This window comes from Megascapheus bottae, chromosome 1 (genome assembly GCF_031878675.1).
Source record: "Megascapheus bottae isolate mThoBot1 chromosome 1, mThoBot2.hap1, whole genome shotgun sequence".
In the NCBI taxonomy this organism is placed as follows: domain Eukaryota; kingdom Metazoa; phylum Chordata; class Mammalia; order Rodentia; family Geomyidae; genus Megascapheus; species Megascapheus bottae.
The window spans coordinates 59,168,859-59,189,534 of NC_143509.1; the positions used below are offsets into that span (position 1 = coordinate 59,168,859).

General features: G+C 38.0%; 1 protein-coding gene across 3 annotated transcripts in view; it reads left to right on the forward strand.

The window, feature by feature from the left end:
• The window catches only part of Gsk3b (glycogen synthase kinase 3 beta), a 131,540-nt gene that overhangs the window by 58,743 nt on the left and 52,121 nt on the right, over positions 1-20,676 (forward strand). For all 3 annotated transcript variants that reach the window (XM_090345700.1, XM_090345683.1, XM_090345689.1), the window contains exons 3-5: positions 8,929-9,012; positions 11,684-11,794; positions 19,161-19,291. In XM_090345700.1, the coding sequence (XP_090201826.1) occupies positions 8,929-9,012; positions 11,684-11,794; positions 19,161-19,291 (326 nt within the window). The remainder of the gene's footprint in view (positions 1-8,928; positions 9,013-11,683; positions 11,795-19,160; positions 19,292-20,676) is intronic.

Consider the following 20,676-nt stretch of genomic DNA (forward strand, 5'->3'; position numbering starts at 1 on the left):
TCACTCAAGTTCCTTGTATTTTGATAATATATGGGTAATAATTTTGTTGTAGCATTTTCAGTTTGTAGGTTTTATTTTTTTTTAAATTACTTTCTGCTGCTATCCTGCTTTCCCAATTAGTTGTGGGTTGCTTTTACTTTATTTATGGTAAATAATTTCTGTGCCTGTATTTTTATGAGTTTTACTTTCTAGCTTCAGACTCTTTGAATGTGATGTGCCTAGATGTAGATTTCTGTGTTTCTCATATTTAAGATTCTTTGAGCTTCATAGTTTGTATTTCCCTTCTAGTTTAGGAAGATTGCAGTTATTATTCCTTCACATATTTTTCCTTTTACTTTCTTGTCTTTCTAATAATTCCTTCACACACATGTTGCTATGTGTGATTTCTTAAGATATATGTGATTTCTTCAGTCTGTTCAGTTTTTTGCAGTGTATGTATGTGGTACCGAGGAATTGAACCTGGGTCTTTGTGCATGCTAGGCAAGCACTCTACCACTAGGCTAGACTCCCAGCCCCTCTCTTTGTTTTTTCTATTGTATAAATTTTATTTTACCATTTTCAGGTTCACTGATTTTTTTAATGCCATTTAAAATCTTTAACCCTTAATCTTCTATTTATTTGGGTGCTGGTCCTAGGGTTTATACTTGGGGCCTGGACACTGTTCCTGAACTTTCTTTTTTTGCTCAAGGCTAGTGCTCTCTGATTTTGAGCCCCACCTCTACCTTTTGTTGGTTAACTGGAGAAAAGAGCCTCACAGACTTTCCTGCTCAGGTTGCCATCAAACTCTGATCCTTAGATCTGCCTCCAGAGCAGATAGGATTATAGGAGTCATTGTCACTAATTGCAAATCTTCTATTTTTGTTATTGTGGTTTCAACTCTTGATTAATTTAATTATAAAGTTAACCTTTATTGAAATTCCCTCTAGTGTAATTCTCATCTTTAATTTTTAAAACATGCTTTCCTGTAATTTGTAGTTATAGCAGCTGTTTTGTATTCTTTGCTAAATGCAGTAGGTATGAATACCCAGTCAACTTACATTGATTACTTAAAAAAACTTAGTATAGACATGTTTTATTTCATAAATTAATATGTATCTATGATGTACAAACCCTTAGCCTAATTTTGATTATGTTCTAAAAACTAAGTGCCAGTGATTGTATATAGAGATTCCCTTCTTGAATACTCGTTTGTTAAACATGTCATTTGAAATATGATGTAAAAATCAATGTTAATAAATTCTTTAATAAAAAAACTTAATAAATACAGGGCAACTTTTTCTGTTGTTTATATGTCTCAAAATTTCAATATTTTACATAATATATAGCAACTCCATAATATATAGCAACTTTTAAAAAAATCTTCTGTAGGTGTCTATGTCTTTGTCATTTGCTTGGTTGTAATGGTAGAATCCTTATCCATAGCAGTTAAAAACCCTTGAATTCTGAGTTAAAATTTTCATTCTCTTTTTTTTGTGTGTGTGCCTCTTTTCCTTATGTTTACATTTTCATCTGCATAGTTTATTGGTCAGCTTGTTCATTAGATTGTATGGAAATACAGTTTGTAATAGCTTCCATCCTTTTTTAGGTAATTATTCTGTGAGAGAATGCATTTAATATTCAGACATGTTTCATCAAGTGCCTTGGCTTTTACTTTGTCTGAGGCTATCTAGAGTCTTGTCTGAACATATAGCTTTCAGTTAGCCAGGAATAAATAGATTGCTTATTTAGTTCCCTTATCCCCCTCTCATTTCTAGAATCTTCCTGTTACATTTGTGGATATCCTGCCAATCTGTCTTTTTTCTCAGTCAAAACTGAAGCCTCAGCTTAGCAGAGATATGGTTCTCTTTCCCACCACACACTTTGTTTTCTATTAATTTGCTATTGTTTCTAGTGCCACTAGGCATGAGTTTTTTGTTTCTGTTCTGAAGTATGGTCATTCTCTCAAAGCAAAATACCTATTCTTCATAGCCAGCCTTCATAGTAAAACAAGTTGTATTAAATGGTAATAGATGAATGATAGCATCCCATTTGCTTCTTAATTTGCTCATTCTTTTGATCAGTTTTCACATCTCTGAAATAATGGGCTTATATAATATACTCTAGTATTATAGGTGTTGTGGGGGAAGCGGAATGAATTTTCTGATCTTGCTATCCCTCTAGCTGGAAATCTCCTTCAAAATGTTCCATGCCCACTTTAATTCAATCTCATTAGGTTTCTGTCACCATTGTTGTATTGAAACTAACCTTGTCAATTATTGTTATTCAGCCTCTCAGCACTTGGTGGATTGAAAAGTTTTGGTTTCTAAGATAGCATTCTCTCCTGTCTTTTCTGGTTCATTAGCTACTCTACACCACTCTATTCATTTTTATTTTGTGATTCCCCCACCTACAATTTCTTCCTTAATGACATCATAAGATCCCTATATTTAAACTTCTTCTTCTTTTTTCTTTTTTTTAAATGGGCTGTGGGGCTTAGACTCTTCAGCTCAAGGCTACTGCCCTACCCTTGAGCCAAGCCCCAGTTCCCATTTTCTAGTGGTTAAAAATTGGAGATAGGAGTCTCATGATCTTTAGTGTCCAGGCTGGCTTTGAACTTCGATCCTCAGATCTCAGTCTCCTGAGTGGCTAGGATTATAGGTGTGAGACACTGTGCCTAGCTTAAATCATTTTTATGCAGATGACCTTCAGCTACATTTTTCTAACCTGCAGCCTTTCTTGGCCGCATAATATGGATTTTAAACTTAACCACAGACCCCCTCTAAAAAAATTCTTTTCTGTTGTTTTAGAGGTGATACACAGTGGGGATTACATTTGCATACATCTGGTAGTAAGTATTTTTCCTTTCATACAGTGTCATAGACTGTTCCCTCATCTCCTGTTCCCTCCCATCTCCACTCTTGAGTTGCATAGTTCACTTTCATCATTGTCTAGTGCACTCCACTACTGTTACTTCTCCACCCTTTTCCCTTGGATTCTTTGCCCTCACCTCACTCTCCCTCAGATGAGCACAAGAATACATCATAAAGAAGGTAAAAAATACAGAATCATCAGCAAAAGAAAAAGCAACTTAAGAAAAAAGTCCTTTGGAATTCGTTTTGATATGCATATTATTTTATATACATATGAAGAGATGGTTTGTGAGTCTCTCTCCTCTTTTGGTCTCATTATATGTGAGTATCTAGAATCCGATGTAGTTTCTTATATCCCAGTATGTTTTAGATCTGACTTGTGCATATCAGGGAGAACATGCATGTGTCTTTTGTCTCTGATCTTGACTTAGGTCACTTAATGTGATTTGATCTGGTTCCATTATACCTTACAAATGGCATTATTTTATTCTTTCTAATGGGTTTGTAAAATTCCATTGTATAAAGATACTCGATTTTTTGGATCTGCTTATCTATTGTGGAGCATCTCGGTTGTTTCCATATATTGGCTGTTATGAATCGTGAAGCAATGAACATGGATTTGCAGATGTCGTTATTCTATCCTAGCTCATGATGCTTAGGGTGCCAAGGAGTGGTATGTTTAGGTTATGGGGAAGGCCTAGGTGTAGTATTTTGAGGAACTTCCAGACTGCTTTCCAGAGTGGTTGTACTAGTTTACATTCTTACATCAGTGCAATAGGGTTCCTTCCCCACTATATATCCACCAGCATTTATTGTTATTCAATTTTAAAGTGTTGGCCAATATAACTGGGGTAAGATGGTAACTCAGGGTTGTTTTTGATTTGCATTTTCCTTTATGGTCAGGGATGGTGAGCTTTTTCTCATGTGTTTCTTTACCATTCTTACCTCTTCTAACAAGTCTCTTCTTGGCTCTTTGCTCATTTAGTAAGTGGTGTATTTAAGTTTGGGAGGGTTTAGTTTCTTGAGCTCCTTATACATGTTGGATATTAGGCCTTTGATGTATTGTTGGTAAAGGTCTTTTTCTAGTTGGTTGGCTGTCTTTCTAGTTTAGTAACTATGTCCTTAGCTGTGCAGAAACTTTTTATTTTAATCTAGTGCCACTTGTCAAGTCTCTCTCCTGGAACTCTATCCAGGAAATTTCTGCTTATACCTATAAGTTCTAATCTCTATTCTACACTTTCTTGCAGTAGTTTCAGAGTTTTGGGTTTGACATTGAAGTCTTTGAATTGGTATTAGTGCATGGTGACAAGCAGGGATCCACTTTAGTTTTCTGCATATGGCTGCCCTGTTTTGCTAACACCAATTGTTGAAGAGGCTATGTTTCTTCTGCTGTATGTCTTTGGTTTGTTTCTCAAATATATGATAACTAAGTTATATGGTTTTATTTCTGAGTCTTCTAGTCTTTCCGTAGATCTTCAGGTCTATTTTTGTGCCAGTACCAAGCTGTTTTTGTTATTAAGGAAGGCTCTGTAGTTGTTTGAAATCTGGTATTGGGATACCTTTTTTTTTTGGTATCTGAAATTGCTTTGCTTATTCTATGTCTTTTGTTGTTCCATATGAATTTTTGGATTTCCTTTTTTTTTTTGCCAGTCCTGGGCTTGATCTCAGGGCTTGAGCACTGCCCTTGGACTTTCTCAAGGCTAGCACTCTACCACTTGGGCCTCAGCACCACTTCCGGCTTTTTTGCTATGTATGTGGGGTACCGAGGAATCGAACCCAGGTCTTTGTGCATGCTAGGCAAGCACTCTACCACTAGGCCAAACTCCCGGCCCCCGAATTTTTGGATTTCTATATCTTAGAAAAGAATGTCATTGGGATTTTGATGGGGTTTGCATTGAATTTGTGTATCGTTTTTGACAGTATGGCCATTTTCACGATATAGTCTACCTATCCATGAACATGGAAGATCTTTCCATTTCCTGGTATCCTCTTTGACTGTTTTTTTTTTTTTCAGATTTTTATAGTTTGCACTGTAAAGATTACATATTTGGCTAGGTTAATTCCAAGATTTTTTTTTTTTTGAGACTATTGCAAATGGGGTAGTTTTCATGATTTCCCTTTCTGCTTGTACATTGTTGGCAAACAGAAAGGCTATTTATTTTGGCAGGTCAATTTTCTATCCAGGATACAAAATGGTTGATCAAGCTGTAGGAGTTTGGAGGTCCTTTAGGTATAAGGTCATGTCATCTGCAGATAGGGATAGTTTAATTTCTTTCCCTTTGTGAATTACTTTTATGTCCTTTCCTTGCCTTATTGCTTTGGCTAAGAATTGCAGGAGTATATTGAAGAAGAATGGAAAGAATAGGCATCCTTACCTGTTCCTGGTTTTAGGAGAAGCATAACAGAATTCTTGCCCAACTTGAGTCTCCAAATTTATTCTCTTTAGATTTTAGAATGCTCTTTTGGAAAGGTAAACCAGTTCATATCACTTTTCTTGTCCTATCTTTCTTTGACTGCTACAGTTTGAGCTCTAGGGAGAGAAGATTGAATTCAAATAAAGCCTCAAACCTGCATTTACTTTACTGCATATTTTGAGTGAAATTCAGTTTTTTACCATGACAGATGAGAACATGTACATTATTGTTTCTGCCTACATCTCTGAATATCCTCTACTGGTCTTTCTTTACTCAGATGATGCAAACACATTCTCCTTTAAAGAGGAGTGCTGTTTTTTTGCGGGGGGGGGGATGGTAGTGGCAGAAGTGAGGTTTAAACCTTATACGTGCTACATAGGCATTCTGTCAATGAACCATACCTCAAATGATTTATTAGTGATTATTTTTGAAATAGAGTCACACTTTCTGCCTGGGAACTTGCCTGGAATATAGTCTATCTGTTATTTGTTTTGTTTTTGGTTGGTTGTGGGACTTGAACTCTGGACCTGGGCACTGTCCCTGAGCTCTTCAGCTTAAGGCTACTCCCCTACACCTTGAGCCACAATGCCTCCTCTGGTTTCTTGGTAATTAATTGGAGATAAGAGTCTCATGGACTCTTTGGTGCCCAGGCTGGCACTGAACCACGATCCTCAGATCTCAGCCTACTGAGTACCTAGAATTACAGGTGTGAGTCACCACACCCAGCTTCTACCTTTTTTAAGATTGCCTTTATAGCCAGGATGACAGGTGTGCATAACGACTGGTATGCACCACCATACCAGCTTCTTTTCCATTGAGAAGTGTTCTCTCAGTAACTTTTCTGCCCAGGCTGGCCTCAAACTGCAGTCTTTCCATTCACAGCCTTCTAAGTAGCTAGAACTACAGGCATGAGCCACCAGCATATGGTTTCTTTCTGGTTATTTCCAAGCCTATCTCTAAATATTTATATTTTGAGTCCCTGTAACCATAGTCCTCTGCCTTCAGAGCATCAGTTTTATTATTGATGTATCACGGGAAGGATAAGTCTCGCTTTAACAGCAGGCTTTGTGGTTTTTTTTTTTTTTCCCCGAATCTAGTCACCTAAATGTAAATTGCAAAGTATAGAAATGTTTTCAGAAACAGTTTGAATTTAGAATGGAAATGGAAGTTTTGAAATTGGTAGTTCTTTGTGTTCTGCTATCTGCCAAGGCCAAAAGCTAGAGTCTGACATCCCCTGTCATATTTGTTAAGGTAGTTATTCTGCACTGTCACTTATTGCTTTACTTACGTGTTTAATAAGTAATGTCTTGACAGATTGTTAAACTATAAAAAGAATTAAAAATCATATCATACAGAAGCCTAGACCAGAATTTCAGTTTAAAGGAGAATTCATTTTTTTTTCCTCTGCCTTTGTGGCTCTTAGACATCTGTACACTCCTCATATTTGGTCTCTTTCCTGACCATAACACTAGTAATCTTCCAGATTCTCAAGCATGTATTCCATGTTTTGTAGCTCTCTGAATCATATTAACTGAAAGTACCTTATGTTTTGGTATTTCTGATTACCTTTTCTATATTGAGAGCTAGCATATGGGGGAGAGGACAAAAGGAGACAGGGAAGTAGAGAGATTAAATATAGTCTTTCTTAGACATGTACGGAAATAGAATAGCGTGATAGTTAAGCCCTGAAATAGGAAGGGTGAATGATGGAGTTAATTTAATGAAGTACATCGTGTACGTGTATGCAATATCGTACTAAATTGCCCCTTCCTATACAAGAACTTTATCTAGTTCTATTATATTACTATTTAGTGTTTGTTTCTTAAGAAGAATGAGCATGAATTGGAAAATTTACAAACTATGGCCTTTCAGTTGCTACTGAACTGTATTTTAACTCTTTCTAAGATTTAACTGAGCTCTTTCCAGGGAGTTAACTTTTCAGTTGCTTATAACTCAGATAAACAATAGGATTGCAAGCTTTTCTTTTAAGGCCCAATTTCTTTTTTTTTCCAATGTAATTTTATTGTCAAGGTGATGTACAGAGGGGTTACAGTTCCTATATAATGTAGTGAGTACATTTATTGTTGGACATTATTACCCCTTCCCTCCCTCTCCTGTTGTTCCCCTCCCCAGTTTGTAATTTTCATTTCCAGCATACTGTCTCGTATTGCTGTTACATTGGTTCACCCTTTGTCCTTTGTCTCACCATTTTGTCGTTCCCCTTCCCTTCTCTAATTCATTTTTTGAGTTTATTTTTTTAATTTATTTATTTTATTTTTTTTTTGCCAGTCCTGGGCTTAAGCTCAGGGCCTGAGCACTGTCCTTGGATTTTTCTCAAGGCTAGAGCTCTACCACTTGAGCCTCAGTACCACATCCGGTTTTTTCTAAGTATGTGGTACCAAGGAATCGAACCCGGGTCTTCGTGCATGCTAGGCAAGCCCTCTACCACTAGGCCAAACTCCCGGCCCCGAGAAGTTTATTTTTAAATGTATTTGCAAAATTTTTGGCCCTGGTAACCATTACAGATATTTCTTACACACTGTAGCCTATAAGCTATTTGTAGTCAGTGGACTTGACATTTTTGCAAAATACAGTATAAATAAGTAAGCTTTTTCGAAGGGCGAGGGGTTGTAGTATAAGGCTTTGAACTCTTGACTCCTTAGCTAGCTTGTTCAGCTGGCTTGAACCATGCCTCTTTTTTCTGGTTATTTTAAAAATGAGGTCAGTTGAAAGTTTAGGCTGGCTTTGAACCTCACTCCTCCATATCACAGCCCCCTGAGCTGTTAGGATTATAGACATGAGCCACCAGTGCCAGTCCCCAAGAAGAAAACATTAAAAAAAAAAAATCAGATTACACTAGCATGCACAAAGACCCGGGTTTGATTCCTGGGTACCACATACATAAAAAAGCTGGAAGTGGTGTGCTGAGGCTCAAATGGTAGAGCCCTGAGTTCAGTCCCCAGGACTGGCATGCATAAATAAATAAATAAATAAATAAATAAATAAATAAATACAAACTAACCTATAAGATTCTAATTTTGGGGCCAGGAGTTTGGCCTAGTGCCAGAGTGCTTGCCTAGCATGCACAACCCTAGTACTCTTGGATGAGTACTATTCCGCAAAGTCTTTGCTGTTTGTTACTGCTCAGCAAGGATATAAATGTAGCAGTTAAGTGTTCAGAATTTTTTTTAGCAATTTGAAAATAATTGTGTATCTATAAATCTGATTTTTTTTTTTTTTTGCCCCTGTTCTGGGGCTTGAACTCAGGGCCTGCGCACTGTCCTAGGGCTTTCCTGAAGGCCATCGCTCTACCACTTGAGCCACCACACCACTTCCAGCTTTTTTCAGTATATGCTGTACTGAGGAATCAAACCCGGATCTTCATGCATGCTAGGCAAGCAGTCTATCACTAGGCCAAATTCTTGATCCCCCAAGATTGTTTTTTGAGACAGGATTTTGCTGTGACCTCAGACTGATCTTGAACTTGTAGTCCTGCCTCAGCCTCCCATGTATGGAGTTTACTTTTAGGTGCCACCATACCTGGTTCACTGTTTTGCCTATCTTTCGCCTGCTGTTTGTAATGTTTGGTGTTATCTTGGAAGCATCCAGGTCATAATAAAGAGTTTGAAAAATATTTAAAACCTGTTTTCATGTTTCCCTTTCAGAATCGAGAGCTCCAAATCATGAGAAAGCTAGATCACTGTAACATAGTCCGATTGCGTTATTTCTTCTACTCAAGCGGTGAGAAGGTAAGTTTGACAAAACTGTTCACTAAATACTGTGATAACACTTTTCAAAATAACCTTTCCCCACCCTCCACCTCCACAAAATAGTTTTAGTAATGGAATACAACAATATAAAGCACAGGCCACAGTGGTTCTGAACCTGAATATGCCCATCAGAACTATTAGTTATATCAAGAAAATGTTAATGTAAAATAAAAGAGGATATGCATTTAAGAATTGTCTTAGCCAGGAAGTATGGTATATACTTTTAATCTCAGTATTAGTGGCAAGCCTGGGCTCCATAGCCTTGTCTTTCAGAAAAAGGAGAAGGGGTGAAAGGAAGGATAATTAGAGAGGAAGGAAAGGAGGGAAAATAATTTTCTTTTTTTAACACCTGTCTTTAGTTTTCAAGCAAATTAATATCTTTTATTAATATTTTATGGCCCTTATATGCTTATGAAATTGATAATTTCATCTGTTTATTGGAGGAAAATTGGGTCATTTTGTTAAGTGGAAGTTGACTACAGAGAAGAGGAAGGAGGAGGACTAGTTGGACTAGATTGGGGATTAGACATTGTAAGCCAGCTTAACCAGTCCCTAGCCAGTTGGAAAAGGGATATAGTATTATAGAGCTCGTAGTATATAGTTACTATTTCTGATCATATTTAGTTTTGCAAAAGTTAAGTGTGCCTGTGGCTGTGCTATGAATCCCTTACCCATTTTCTTTTCTCTTTAGAGGGTACAATAACCAATGTCATTGTACTCATTGAAGCTGGAAGCAAAGAAAACTAATTTCTTTTGTCTACCTTTTAAAAATCGTTCTGCCTATGACTGTACCTTCTGCCAAATTTCAGTCTGTGAGGCCCCCCTTTCCTACCCACCTTATTGGTTTAAGATGGAAAATGGTGGAGTAGCAACTAAATCACTTTTTGTGTGTGTGTACAGAAAAGTTCAGTTGACATTTTGGAGTTCAGATTTCATGCTTATAGTTTAGTATCTAATGACTTTAGATCCATCATGCCTATTGATTTATAGCTCATAGTTCTTTTGTCTTCAAATAACTTTTTTAATGTCACAGATTTTTTTTTTTCCCAGTTCTGGGGCTTGAACTCAGGGCCTGAGCACTGTCCTTGAGCTTTCTCATTTGAGCCACATAGCACCACTTCTGGCTTATTCTGTGTATTTGGTGCGGAGGAATCGACCCCAGTGTTCATGCATGCTAGGCAAGCACTCTTACCACTAGGCCACACTCCTGGCCCTGTGACAGAATTTTAAAAATTTGCTTATATTATATAAAGGAGGATGTTACTGTTAGTCTCCACACATGTTCACATTGTATTCCAGTCAATCCCACCCCTTAATCCCACTCTCTTCCCATTCCCCACCCCAAACCTAGCATCCTCAGTAGGCTTACTTGTTTTGTTTTTAGTTTGGTAAGTCTTTCTGCAGTATTCAACAAGATTTGCTAGTGTTTTTTTTTTTTTTTTTCCAGTCCTGGGTCTTGAACTCAGGACACTGTCCCTGGGCTTTCTCAAGGTTAGTGTTCTACCACTTGAGCCATGGCACTACTTCCAGCCTTTTCTGTATACGTGGTTCTAAGGAATCAACCCAGTGCTAGGCAAGCACTCTACCACTAGGCCATACTTGTGCCCCCCAGATTTGCTAGTTTTTAATACTTTTTCCTGATACTTTATTTACATTTCCTTAAAAATTCCTCCCTTTGAAACAAAGCCTATGAAAGGATATCTGTGTATGCAGCACAAATAATAGTATCTTAGCTAATTCATTTCATAATTAACAAATTGATCCTTTATTGATACTTGCTTCTCAGTTCCATTTTTCAAAGCTAATTTAAATGGTATTTCTCCTTTTATTAACCCTCATAAATATTGTGAGCTTCCTCCCACCCCCCCCACCCACCTAAGTTCTTTAGGTCATGCTACTTTTCCCCCTCTTAACCTAGTAATCACTTTGTTCCTGTCTTTAATCTTTTCATGGATCTTTACCTTTTTCTGAACTTTCCCAGGTAAGATTATGGAGCATCTGTTATGTTTATAGATCTCTAATAATGGAATTTTATATATTCATGGATTTTTGTTATTAAGTACTAGAGATTATAATATCCCAGGGAAGAAAAAAAATGTCAGAATTATTTCTTTTATGAGCCTCTATATTATATATAAATTTATTTGCAAAGGCCTCCTTACAAAGTTTTCTAAACATTTTCTCTTTGAACTCTACTTCTACAGGTATCTGTCTCCTTGTATGAAATGCTTGAGATCAGTTCTTAAATTTGCTTATACATAATGAAGTAATCTGAGAATGGTGTCCAAGTCTAAACACGAAATACATTTATATTGAACTTATATGTGAGATACATTCATAAACAACTTACATATTTACTCCTATTAGAGCTCTATTTTATTTTATTTTTGTAGGCAGTGGGACTGAATTTTGGGCCTGGGCATTGTCTCTGAGCTCTTCAGCTCAAGGCTACTGCCCTGGAGCTACAGCATCACTTCCCTTTTCTGATGATTAATTGGAGATAAGAGTCCCATGGGCTTTGTAGTAGTACCTAAGCTGGCTTTGAACCACAATCCTCAGATCTCAACCTTTTGAGTAGCTAAGATTACAGGCGTGAGCCACTGCACCTGGCTTCTAATCTATGTTTTTGTTTTATAACAAACTCTTGCAGAAAGATGAGGTCTACCTTAACTTGGTGCTGGACTATGTTCCGGAAACAGTATACAGAGTTGCCAGACACTATAGTCGAGCCAAACAGACACTCCCTGTGATCTATGTCAAGGTATGTAAAAATACAATCCTTTGTTTTATTGTGAGCCAGGGATAATACTGAGTATATTTTAATTAATTTTATTACTGCTTTTATTTAATATGAGGGGGGAAATTGCAGAGTAAGTATTTGTACAGTTTTTTATTCATGTATAATTAAAAAAATTTTAAGACTTTTAAAAACTTTTATGCAGTGGGAAGGCTGTTATTAGAATTTGAACTTGGTATTGTGCTTGCTTGACAGATGCTCTACTGCTTGAGCTGTCTCTCCAACTTTTTCTTTTCTTTTCTTTTCTTTTTTTGGACATGTTGCTTCAACTCAGGGCTTCTGTGCTGTCCCTGAGCTCTTCAGCTCAAGGCTAGCGCACAACCACTTTAAGCTATAGTTCCACTTCTGGTTTACCAGTGATTAATTGGAGATAGAGATAGGAGGCTGATGGACTTTTTTTTGTCAGGGCTGGCTTTGAACCACTCTCCTCAGATCTCAGCCTCCTGAGTAACTAGGATTACAGGCGTGAACCACCTCAGCTCAGCTCAGCTCAGCTCAGCTCACCTCAGCTCAGCTTTAGTCAATGTTTGGTTTGGATCTTGTGGGTTTTTAGCCCAGGCAGATCTTGGACCACAATCCCGCTATCAGTTTATTTGTTGACATAGTCTTGCTAACGTTTATCCTGTTTTGACCTTGATCTTTAGTCTTCCTAATCCGGGATTACAAGTGTATACCACCATACCTACCTATGAAGTCTTCCCTTTTTAAACTTTTATGACTCTTGATAAATTTTTCATGAAAATTAGATTTTATTTCTGATAGCCATAGCACATAGTCATTGTTATGTTATGCTAAGTCTAATGTTTTTATTATCCTTCCAACCAAAATAAATGCATCATGAATGAACTTGCATATGTAGAATTATATGATTGTAAGTATATTCAAGTTCAAGCGTGTGTGTGTGTGTGTGTGTGTGTGTGTGTGTGTGTGTGTGTGTGTGTGTGATGGGGCTTGACCTTGGCCTGGGCATTGTCCTTGAGTTCTTCAGCTCAAGGCCACCACCCTATCCCTGGGCCTGGGCGTTGTGTCTGAGCTCTTCAACTAAAGGCTACCATCCTACCCTTGAGCCAAGCCCCACTTCCTGATTTCTAATGGTTAGTTGGAAATAAGAGCCTTAGATCCTTTTGTACCCCAGCTGGCTTTGAATCTTGATCCTCAGATCTCAGGCTCCTGCATAGCTAGGATTACAGGTCTGAGCCACTGTGCCCAGCTCAAGTTCAAGTAAATAAATTATCAAGTTATAAATATATTGCAGCTGTATCAGAAGTTTGGCAAGTTTTTCTCTATATTCTCAAAAGTGGGAGAGCATTGGAGGTATTAGTAGTGGAGCCCTTGCCTATAGCTCAAGACCCTATGTTCAAAAGCCCTAAAGAAATACGTGAGACACAAAAAGGGGGATGGAAGAGTGAGGAGGGTGGCAGAGGGAAGAAGAAATAAATATTATCATTAAGTATAACTGGCATATACTTTTGGGAACCTAGCAAATAGTATTAACTTGTGTTTTGTGTTTAAAATTGAATATTTTCTTAGTAGTTATATGTTTTTTCCTTTTATTTAGAATTACTAGGGTTTGAACTCAGGGCTTTGCATTTGCTAGGCTGGTGGTCTATCACTTGAGTATACCTCCAGCCCTGTTTTTCTTCTGGTTGTATTTAAAGTAAGGTCTTTCTTTCTTGAGGCAAATGCCTGGGCCGTTATCTACCTATTTATGGCTTCCTGTCATGGAAATGATGGATGTATGCCACTGTATCCATCTTCCCTTCACAGAGATGGAGTCTCTGAAACTTTTTTGCCTTGACTTCTACAGCCCTTTCAACCTCAGCCTCTCAAGTAGCTAGGGTTACAGGTAGGAGCCACTGGCATCTGGCTAATTGTTAACAGTTTTAGACTTGAGAAACATTAATAATAGAATTTCTTTTAATACTTTTGGTAGCTAGATCAGTTTTTCTAAGGAGCTCAGGAGTCCCGTTGAACTCAACTGGAGATTAAAAAACACATTTCAGTATAATTTGATTTAGGTTTATCAAAATTTGTTTTAGGTTATGATTAACTTGAAGGTAGTAGAAATTAAAAAACATACAGATTTTCGTATGAATTTCTTCTCATTTTAGAGTAGTAAAGCCTATATTGTCTTACTAACACAGCAGTGTATCCTTTTGAATTCCCTAAATCTAAAATGGTCAGTTTTTTGAACAGCTTAGTTTAGAATAATATGCCTTGCTAACAGTGCAGAATACTGGTAAATACATGAATCATAAGAAATACTGGGTTTGGCTCCTAGAGACTCAGTTCTGAAGCCCGGTATACTCTTGGTACTTTTGCATGAGTCATTCATTGTCTTCCACATTTGTAAAACTATTTCTTTTGTCCCCACAACATAGCTGGGGTGTAAAATGAGCTTAATATGAGAAAACACATGGGGGCTGAAAGTAGAAGTAATAGAAGGCTTTAACTTGATCCGAAATGGCATATTAAGGACATTCAGTGAGGTGTGCATAGTAGTTGGACTAGTTTTGTTTCAGCTCTTTAAATAGCAAGTAAGTGTAAACTATTTCATAGTAATCTGATTTAACACCATAGGTTTCATTATTCTTCCTATAGGCAAAAAACAGCTACATAAGTAACAATAAACAAAGTAAAGTATTATAAAAGTGGTTCAGAAGCTAGGAATGTCAGGTATTTTTTAATGGTCAAAATATCTTTGGGAAAGAGAAAAATTTAGAGAGGGCTCTGATGAATCTACCCTCCAGGTTTAGATATATTGTTTGATAGATCAGGGTGGATATCTTTCTGAGCAGTATAAATTTCCTCAGTGCTTAACTAAGATATGCCAGATGATTTTCTGTTCATACCTGCCTGCAGAAATTGTGCTCATTCAAGCATCTTCTCTTTAGTCACTCTAAGCACTTGTTTCAAGTGAAGATTTCAAGCACATATAAAACAAGAGCAGCCGAGCGTGGTGGCTCATGCCTGTAATCCTAGCTATTCTAGAGGCCGAGATCTGAGGATCAAGGTTCAAAACCAGCCTGGGCACAAAAGGACCTAAGACTCTTTATCTCCAATTAACCTCTAGAAAATGGGAAGTGGACTTGGCTCAAGGGTAGGTGGCAGTAGCCTTGAGCTAAGGAGCTCTGGGACAATGCCCAGGCCCAGAGGTAGGGGGGTAGCCTTAAGCTGAAGAGCTCAGGGACAGTGCCAGGCCAAGCTCAAGCCCCATGACTCACAAATACACTCACAAATACACACACATACACACACATACATGAAACTAGAGCAAACAAAATAACCTCTATATATGCCCATCCCACAGCTTTAATAATATTACTTCATAGCTAATTTCATCTCTTGTCTACCACTCTCTATTCCCTTTATTATATATTCCCTTTATTATTTATTATTTTCTTATGTAAATGCTATGGTATATTTTTATAAAATAGGAAACAAGTTAAAACACTATTGTCATACTCAGTACAGATAGTGTTTTATCAGTACCATTAAATAAATTGTGTATGTATGTGTAAATAGTGGGGCTTGAACTCAGGTTCTAAGAACTGTCCCTCAGCTTTTTTGCTCAAGACTTTTTTGCTCTATCACTTGAGCTCCCTTTCTGACTTTTTTGGTGGTTCATTGGCGATGAGAGCATCATGGATTGTCCTGGCGGGCTTCAAATTGAGATGTTGAGATTTCAGCCTCCGGAGTAGCTAGGATTACAAGGTATGAGCCACTAGTGCCCCATATATATGCAGTTTAGATTTCCCATGTTTGACAATTATATGTATGAATTGGCATCCAGTTAAGGCCTATGTTTTAAGTGCCTTTAATGTTTCTTTCAATTTGTAGGTTCTTATCCTCTCACCTTTTTTTGTTAAGGAAACTAGGACATGCTGGATGCTGGGGGCTCATACCTGTAATCCTAGTTACTTTGGAGGCTGAGATCTAAGGATCACAGTTTGAAGTCAGCCTGTGCAGGAAAGTCCATGACACTCTTTATGTCCAATTAATCACTAAAAAGCTAGAAGTAGGGCTGTGTGCAGCTTGAGTGGTAACAGTAGCCTTGAGCATAAAAGCTCAAGGACAGCACTGGGCGCATGCGTTCAAGTCCCAGGAACATCACAAAAAGAAGCAAACGAGGTCTCTTTTATTGATTGGATTTCTATATGTTCTGTCTTGTATCTCCTTAGACTATTAGTAATTAAATGCTTATGGGAGGTTGTTGGGCTTGAACTTGGGACCTGGGCACTGTCCCTGAGCTCTGTCCCTCAGCTCGTTCACTCAAGGCTAGTACTCTACCATGTTGAGCCACAGCTCTACTTCCAGTTTTCTGGCTAATTGGAGATAAGAGTCTGATGGACTTTCCTGTCCAGGCTGGCTTTGAACTGTGAACTTCAGATGTCAGCCTCCTGAGTAATTAGGATTATAGGCATGATCTACCAGTGCCCAGCTTAAATGCATTTTTAATATGAATTGAGACTAGTTATAATGACTGGTGATTACTTGAGGAAAAAGAAGTCTTTTGATGTTTACTACCTATATATTACCATTGCCTAAATTTATTCACCAAGAGTTGTAAAATGTTAAGATTTTAATGTTTTTAAGTCCTTTTTAAGTTGTAGTTTTTTTCTATAAAGAAAAACTTCCCTTATTTATATACTAAGATGTAGTTAGAATTAAAAGATAAGGCGTACAATACGTATGAGTCCCACCTTTCACTTATCAAAACTTTTAATTAGTTAGTTCCATAGAATGTTTCATAGATAAGTGTCCTGGTAGGTGTTTTCTTACTTGTATATTTTAAAGTGCTTGTCATAATTATTGATGCTATTTGATAGCTTCCGTGCTATTTGGACTGACAGTATTTTCAGGTTGTCTTACACATTTTTTTCTCATATTTGAAATTGGGCTACTCTAAGGAGACCATGTTGGTATTTACCAAATTGGTATTTGAAATGCTAGAGGTGCCCACTGCCATAGGGTTATTATTTTTGGATCTTTTTAGCAAAATTTGTGCATATTTTTTCAGAGATAAAGTACATCTATTTTTTTCAAAGATAAATAAACCATAAGTTCACATTAGTACTGTCTTTTTACTTAACGTGGAAAATCCCATCAATGGTAGCAGCATAGTTGGTACCTATTGTATCCTATGGAGAATATACGAGAATAAACAATCCTGATACTACTGTGACCTCCACTTGAGAATCATTTAAGAGATTCTTATAGAGTTCCTTTAATTCCTCATTAGATCCTGTTAGGGATGACCTGTCAATTTTCTCTGTGTGAATTTGTTAGAAAAAAAATTTAAAATTAGGCAGGCACTTGGTGGCCCAGGAAGATAGCTTGAGCCCAAAAGTTCAGGGTTAACCAGGATGATATCTAGAAATTCTACCTCTCAACAACCAACAAACAGCTGGTGGCTGTTTGGCAGGTGGCAGTGCAGGTGGCTCCACTAACCTTGAGCAAAAGAGTTATGAGACAGTGCAGAACATACTTTATAATCCTGAAAAAAAAGTGAAGATCAACCATAAGGAAGTGCAGTTGCTACTCTGGTAGCAAGCAAGACTTGTTTTCATGCACTGAGTATGTTCTGTTACCCTATTGTCTGAATCTTTCTGCATCTTGTTTTATACTATTACTTTTTTTGCAATTGATACAGTCAAAAAGTTTTTGTTCCTAGTAAGCACCTTTCAGAACTTAATGGGTCTTTTTCAGTTTTTTGTTTTTGCCAGCCCTGGGGCTTGAACTCAGGACCTAGGTACTGCTCTTGAACTTTCTCAAGGCTAGAGCTCTACCACTTGAGCCATAGTACCACTTCCATCTTTTTCTATGTATGTGATACTGAGGAATTGAGCCCGGGGCTTTGTGCATGCTAGGCAAGCACTCTTATCCCTAGGTCACATTCTCATACTGTAGGTTCTTTATTTTGTTGATGGTGGTTGTGGGGCTTGAACTTGGCCTGGGTGCTGTCCCCTAGCTCTTCAGCTCAAGGCTAGTGCTCTACCACTTTGCGCCACAGCACCACTTCCCTTAAAGGATCTTATGATGCTTCTCTAAACCAGAAGATAAAATCATTGTTAGGAACTTAATGTCGGCCTGCCTGCCTGCCTGCCTTCCTTCCTGCCTGCCTGCCTGCCTACCTCTTTCTCTCCCTCTCCCCCTCCCCCTCTCTCCCTCTCTCTCCCTCTCTACCTCTTTCTCCTCCTCTCCCCCTCTCTGTCTCCCTCTCCCCCTCTCTCCCCCTCTCTCCCCCTCTCTCCCCCTCTCTCCCCCTCTCTCCCCCTCTCTCCCCCTCTCTCCCCCTCTCTCCTCCTCTCTCCTCTCCCCTTCTCCCCCTCTCTCTCCTTCACTCCCTCTCTCCCCCTCTCCCCCTCTCTCCCTCTCTCTCCCTCTCTGTTTTTGCTGGTCTTGGGGCTTGAGATTCAGGGCCTGGGCACTGTCCTTGGACACTTTTTTCTCAAGGCTAGCACTCTGCCACTTTGAGCTACAGTACCACTTCCAGCCTTTTCTGTGTATATGGTACCAAGAAATCGAACCCAGGGATTTATGCATGCTAGGCAAGCACTCTACCACTAGGTTATCCTCCTGGGCCCCTATGTATCTCTTTATTGCTGGTTCTGAGGCTTCAGCTCAGCATCTGGGCACTGTCCCCTTAAGTCTTTTGCTCAAAGCTAGTACTCTCCACTTGAGCCACAAACGCTACTTGTGGCTTTTGGGGTGCTAATTGGGGAAAAGAGTCTTTAAAAGACTTTGTTGCCTGGTTTTGATTTTCAGCTATGAGCCTCAGCTCTCATTCTCTTGATAGCAAGTATTACAGACATGAAGCCACTGACACCCAGCTGTTTGTTTTAGAAAAGTAGAATTTCTAGGTATCACTCTGGTTGGTCCTGAACTTTTGGGCTCAAGCCTGCCTTAGCCTCCTAAGTAACAGAGGTGACAGGTAGTACCACTATACCAGGTTTTAATTTAAGTGGAAAAAAACAAAAAGCTTGTATAAGGACAATATTTGAGTATATAAAAGATCTGGATGCATTTTTTCCTTTGCCATGGTAAACAGCACAGTTATTTTATTATTTGTCCTTACCATTGTCTCAAAAAGAGAAATAGTAGGCTTGAGTTATACTTGACAACTTAGAACTGTATTCAAACTGTTCATTCACCTTTAATTTCTGCTCATATATCAATGAGAATAAAAGTGTGGCTCATTAAGCCATTGTAAGAATTAAACAAATAGGGACAAATGCAGTTAACTTTATTTGCTGTTTGATGATTCTGATTTGTTTGGAATAGAAAGTATTTAATAAGATGGTTTTTTTTCCCCACATATATATACCAGTTGTATATGTATCAGCTGTTCAGAAGTTTAGCCTATATCCATTCCTTTGGAATCTGCCATCGGGATATTAAACCACAGAACCTCTTGTTGGATCCTGATACAGCTGTCTTAAAACTCTGTGACTTTGGAAGGTAAGCTAGCCGTGCCTCTATCCAATATTTCAAAAATGTGATTATATGAACCTGGTGAAAAGCTGCAAGATAATAAAATCTTGTGGGTGGTAAGTAAAAAAGTTATTATATGAAAAAAGAAAACATGAGTTGTGATGGTGTGAATATGTCTTTGTATTTATAGATATATAATTGTTTATTTCTGAGAGAATATACAATAATTCCAAAACATTGATTGCTTCTGGTAGGGGAAACTTGGGGAATACAGTATACTTGAGAAGCTTAATTTTTTCTCGTATTTTTATTATTGTCTGAATTATATTATGTGTATATACTCCAACCTCATGTATAAAATAAAGAAGATGGGCTTTCAGTATTACTATCATACATCGACTTTTCTGATTATATTTAATTAATTTAAAAATATACTTTTTAGCTGGACACTTAGCTAATCCTAGCTATTCAAGAAGTTCATAATGGCAATACAAAGCCAGCTCTGGAAGAAAAGTCCATGATACTCCATCTTCCATTAACCAGATTAGAGGCAAAAAAAAATCCAAAAATTCAGATTAGAGGCTCAAATGTTAAAACACCACCAAAACAAGCTCAAAGCCCTAAGTTCAAACCCCAGTATAGGGTGAGGGGAAGGGGGGATTGGGGGGTGCATTAAAATATTACCTTTTTTTTTTCCTTGCCAGTTCTGGGGCTTGAACTCAGGACTTGGGTACTGTCCTTGGATACTTTATGCTCAAGGCTCTGCCACTTCTGGCTTTTTCTGTGTATGTGGTACTGAGGAATGGAACCCAGGATTTAATGCATGCTAGGTGAGCACTTTACCACTAGGCTACGCTCCTGGCCCCATAAAATATTCTTTTTTTTTTTTTAGCTGAGCTTTGAATCCATAACTTAGTGGTGGGATGCAGTATCATCAACCCTAAGATGTTAGCAATTTTGCTAAAAGCTATTTCAATATTCAAGTAGCCTAAAAGCAGATTAATTAGGACCTATTGGCATGCTTTTTGGTGGCAAGAGATATCACTTTTCTAGCCTTCCCTCTCTATGTTTTACAAGTTGAATTTAAAGAATAGCATATCAGAAAAAATTAATCATTTGTCCTCCTGTGACTTTTAATCTCTTTTTTTCCTTAGTGACAATTGACAAATACTTTACTTAAAAATTACTTTTCTAAAACAGTGGCCAGTAGCTACTGGCCTACACCTGTAATTCTAGCTTCCTGGAGATTGAGGTTTGAGGATAGTAGTTCAAAGCCAGCCCAAGCAGAAAACTCTGTGCAATGCTTATCTCAAATAAACTACCAGAAAGCCAGAAGTGGAGTTGTGAAACCCTGGTTCAAGTGGTAGAGTACTAGCTTGAGCACAAAATCTAAGGGACAGTAACTGGTCCTG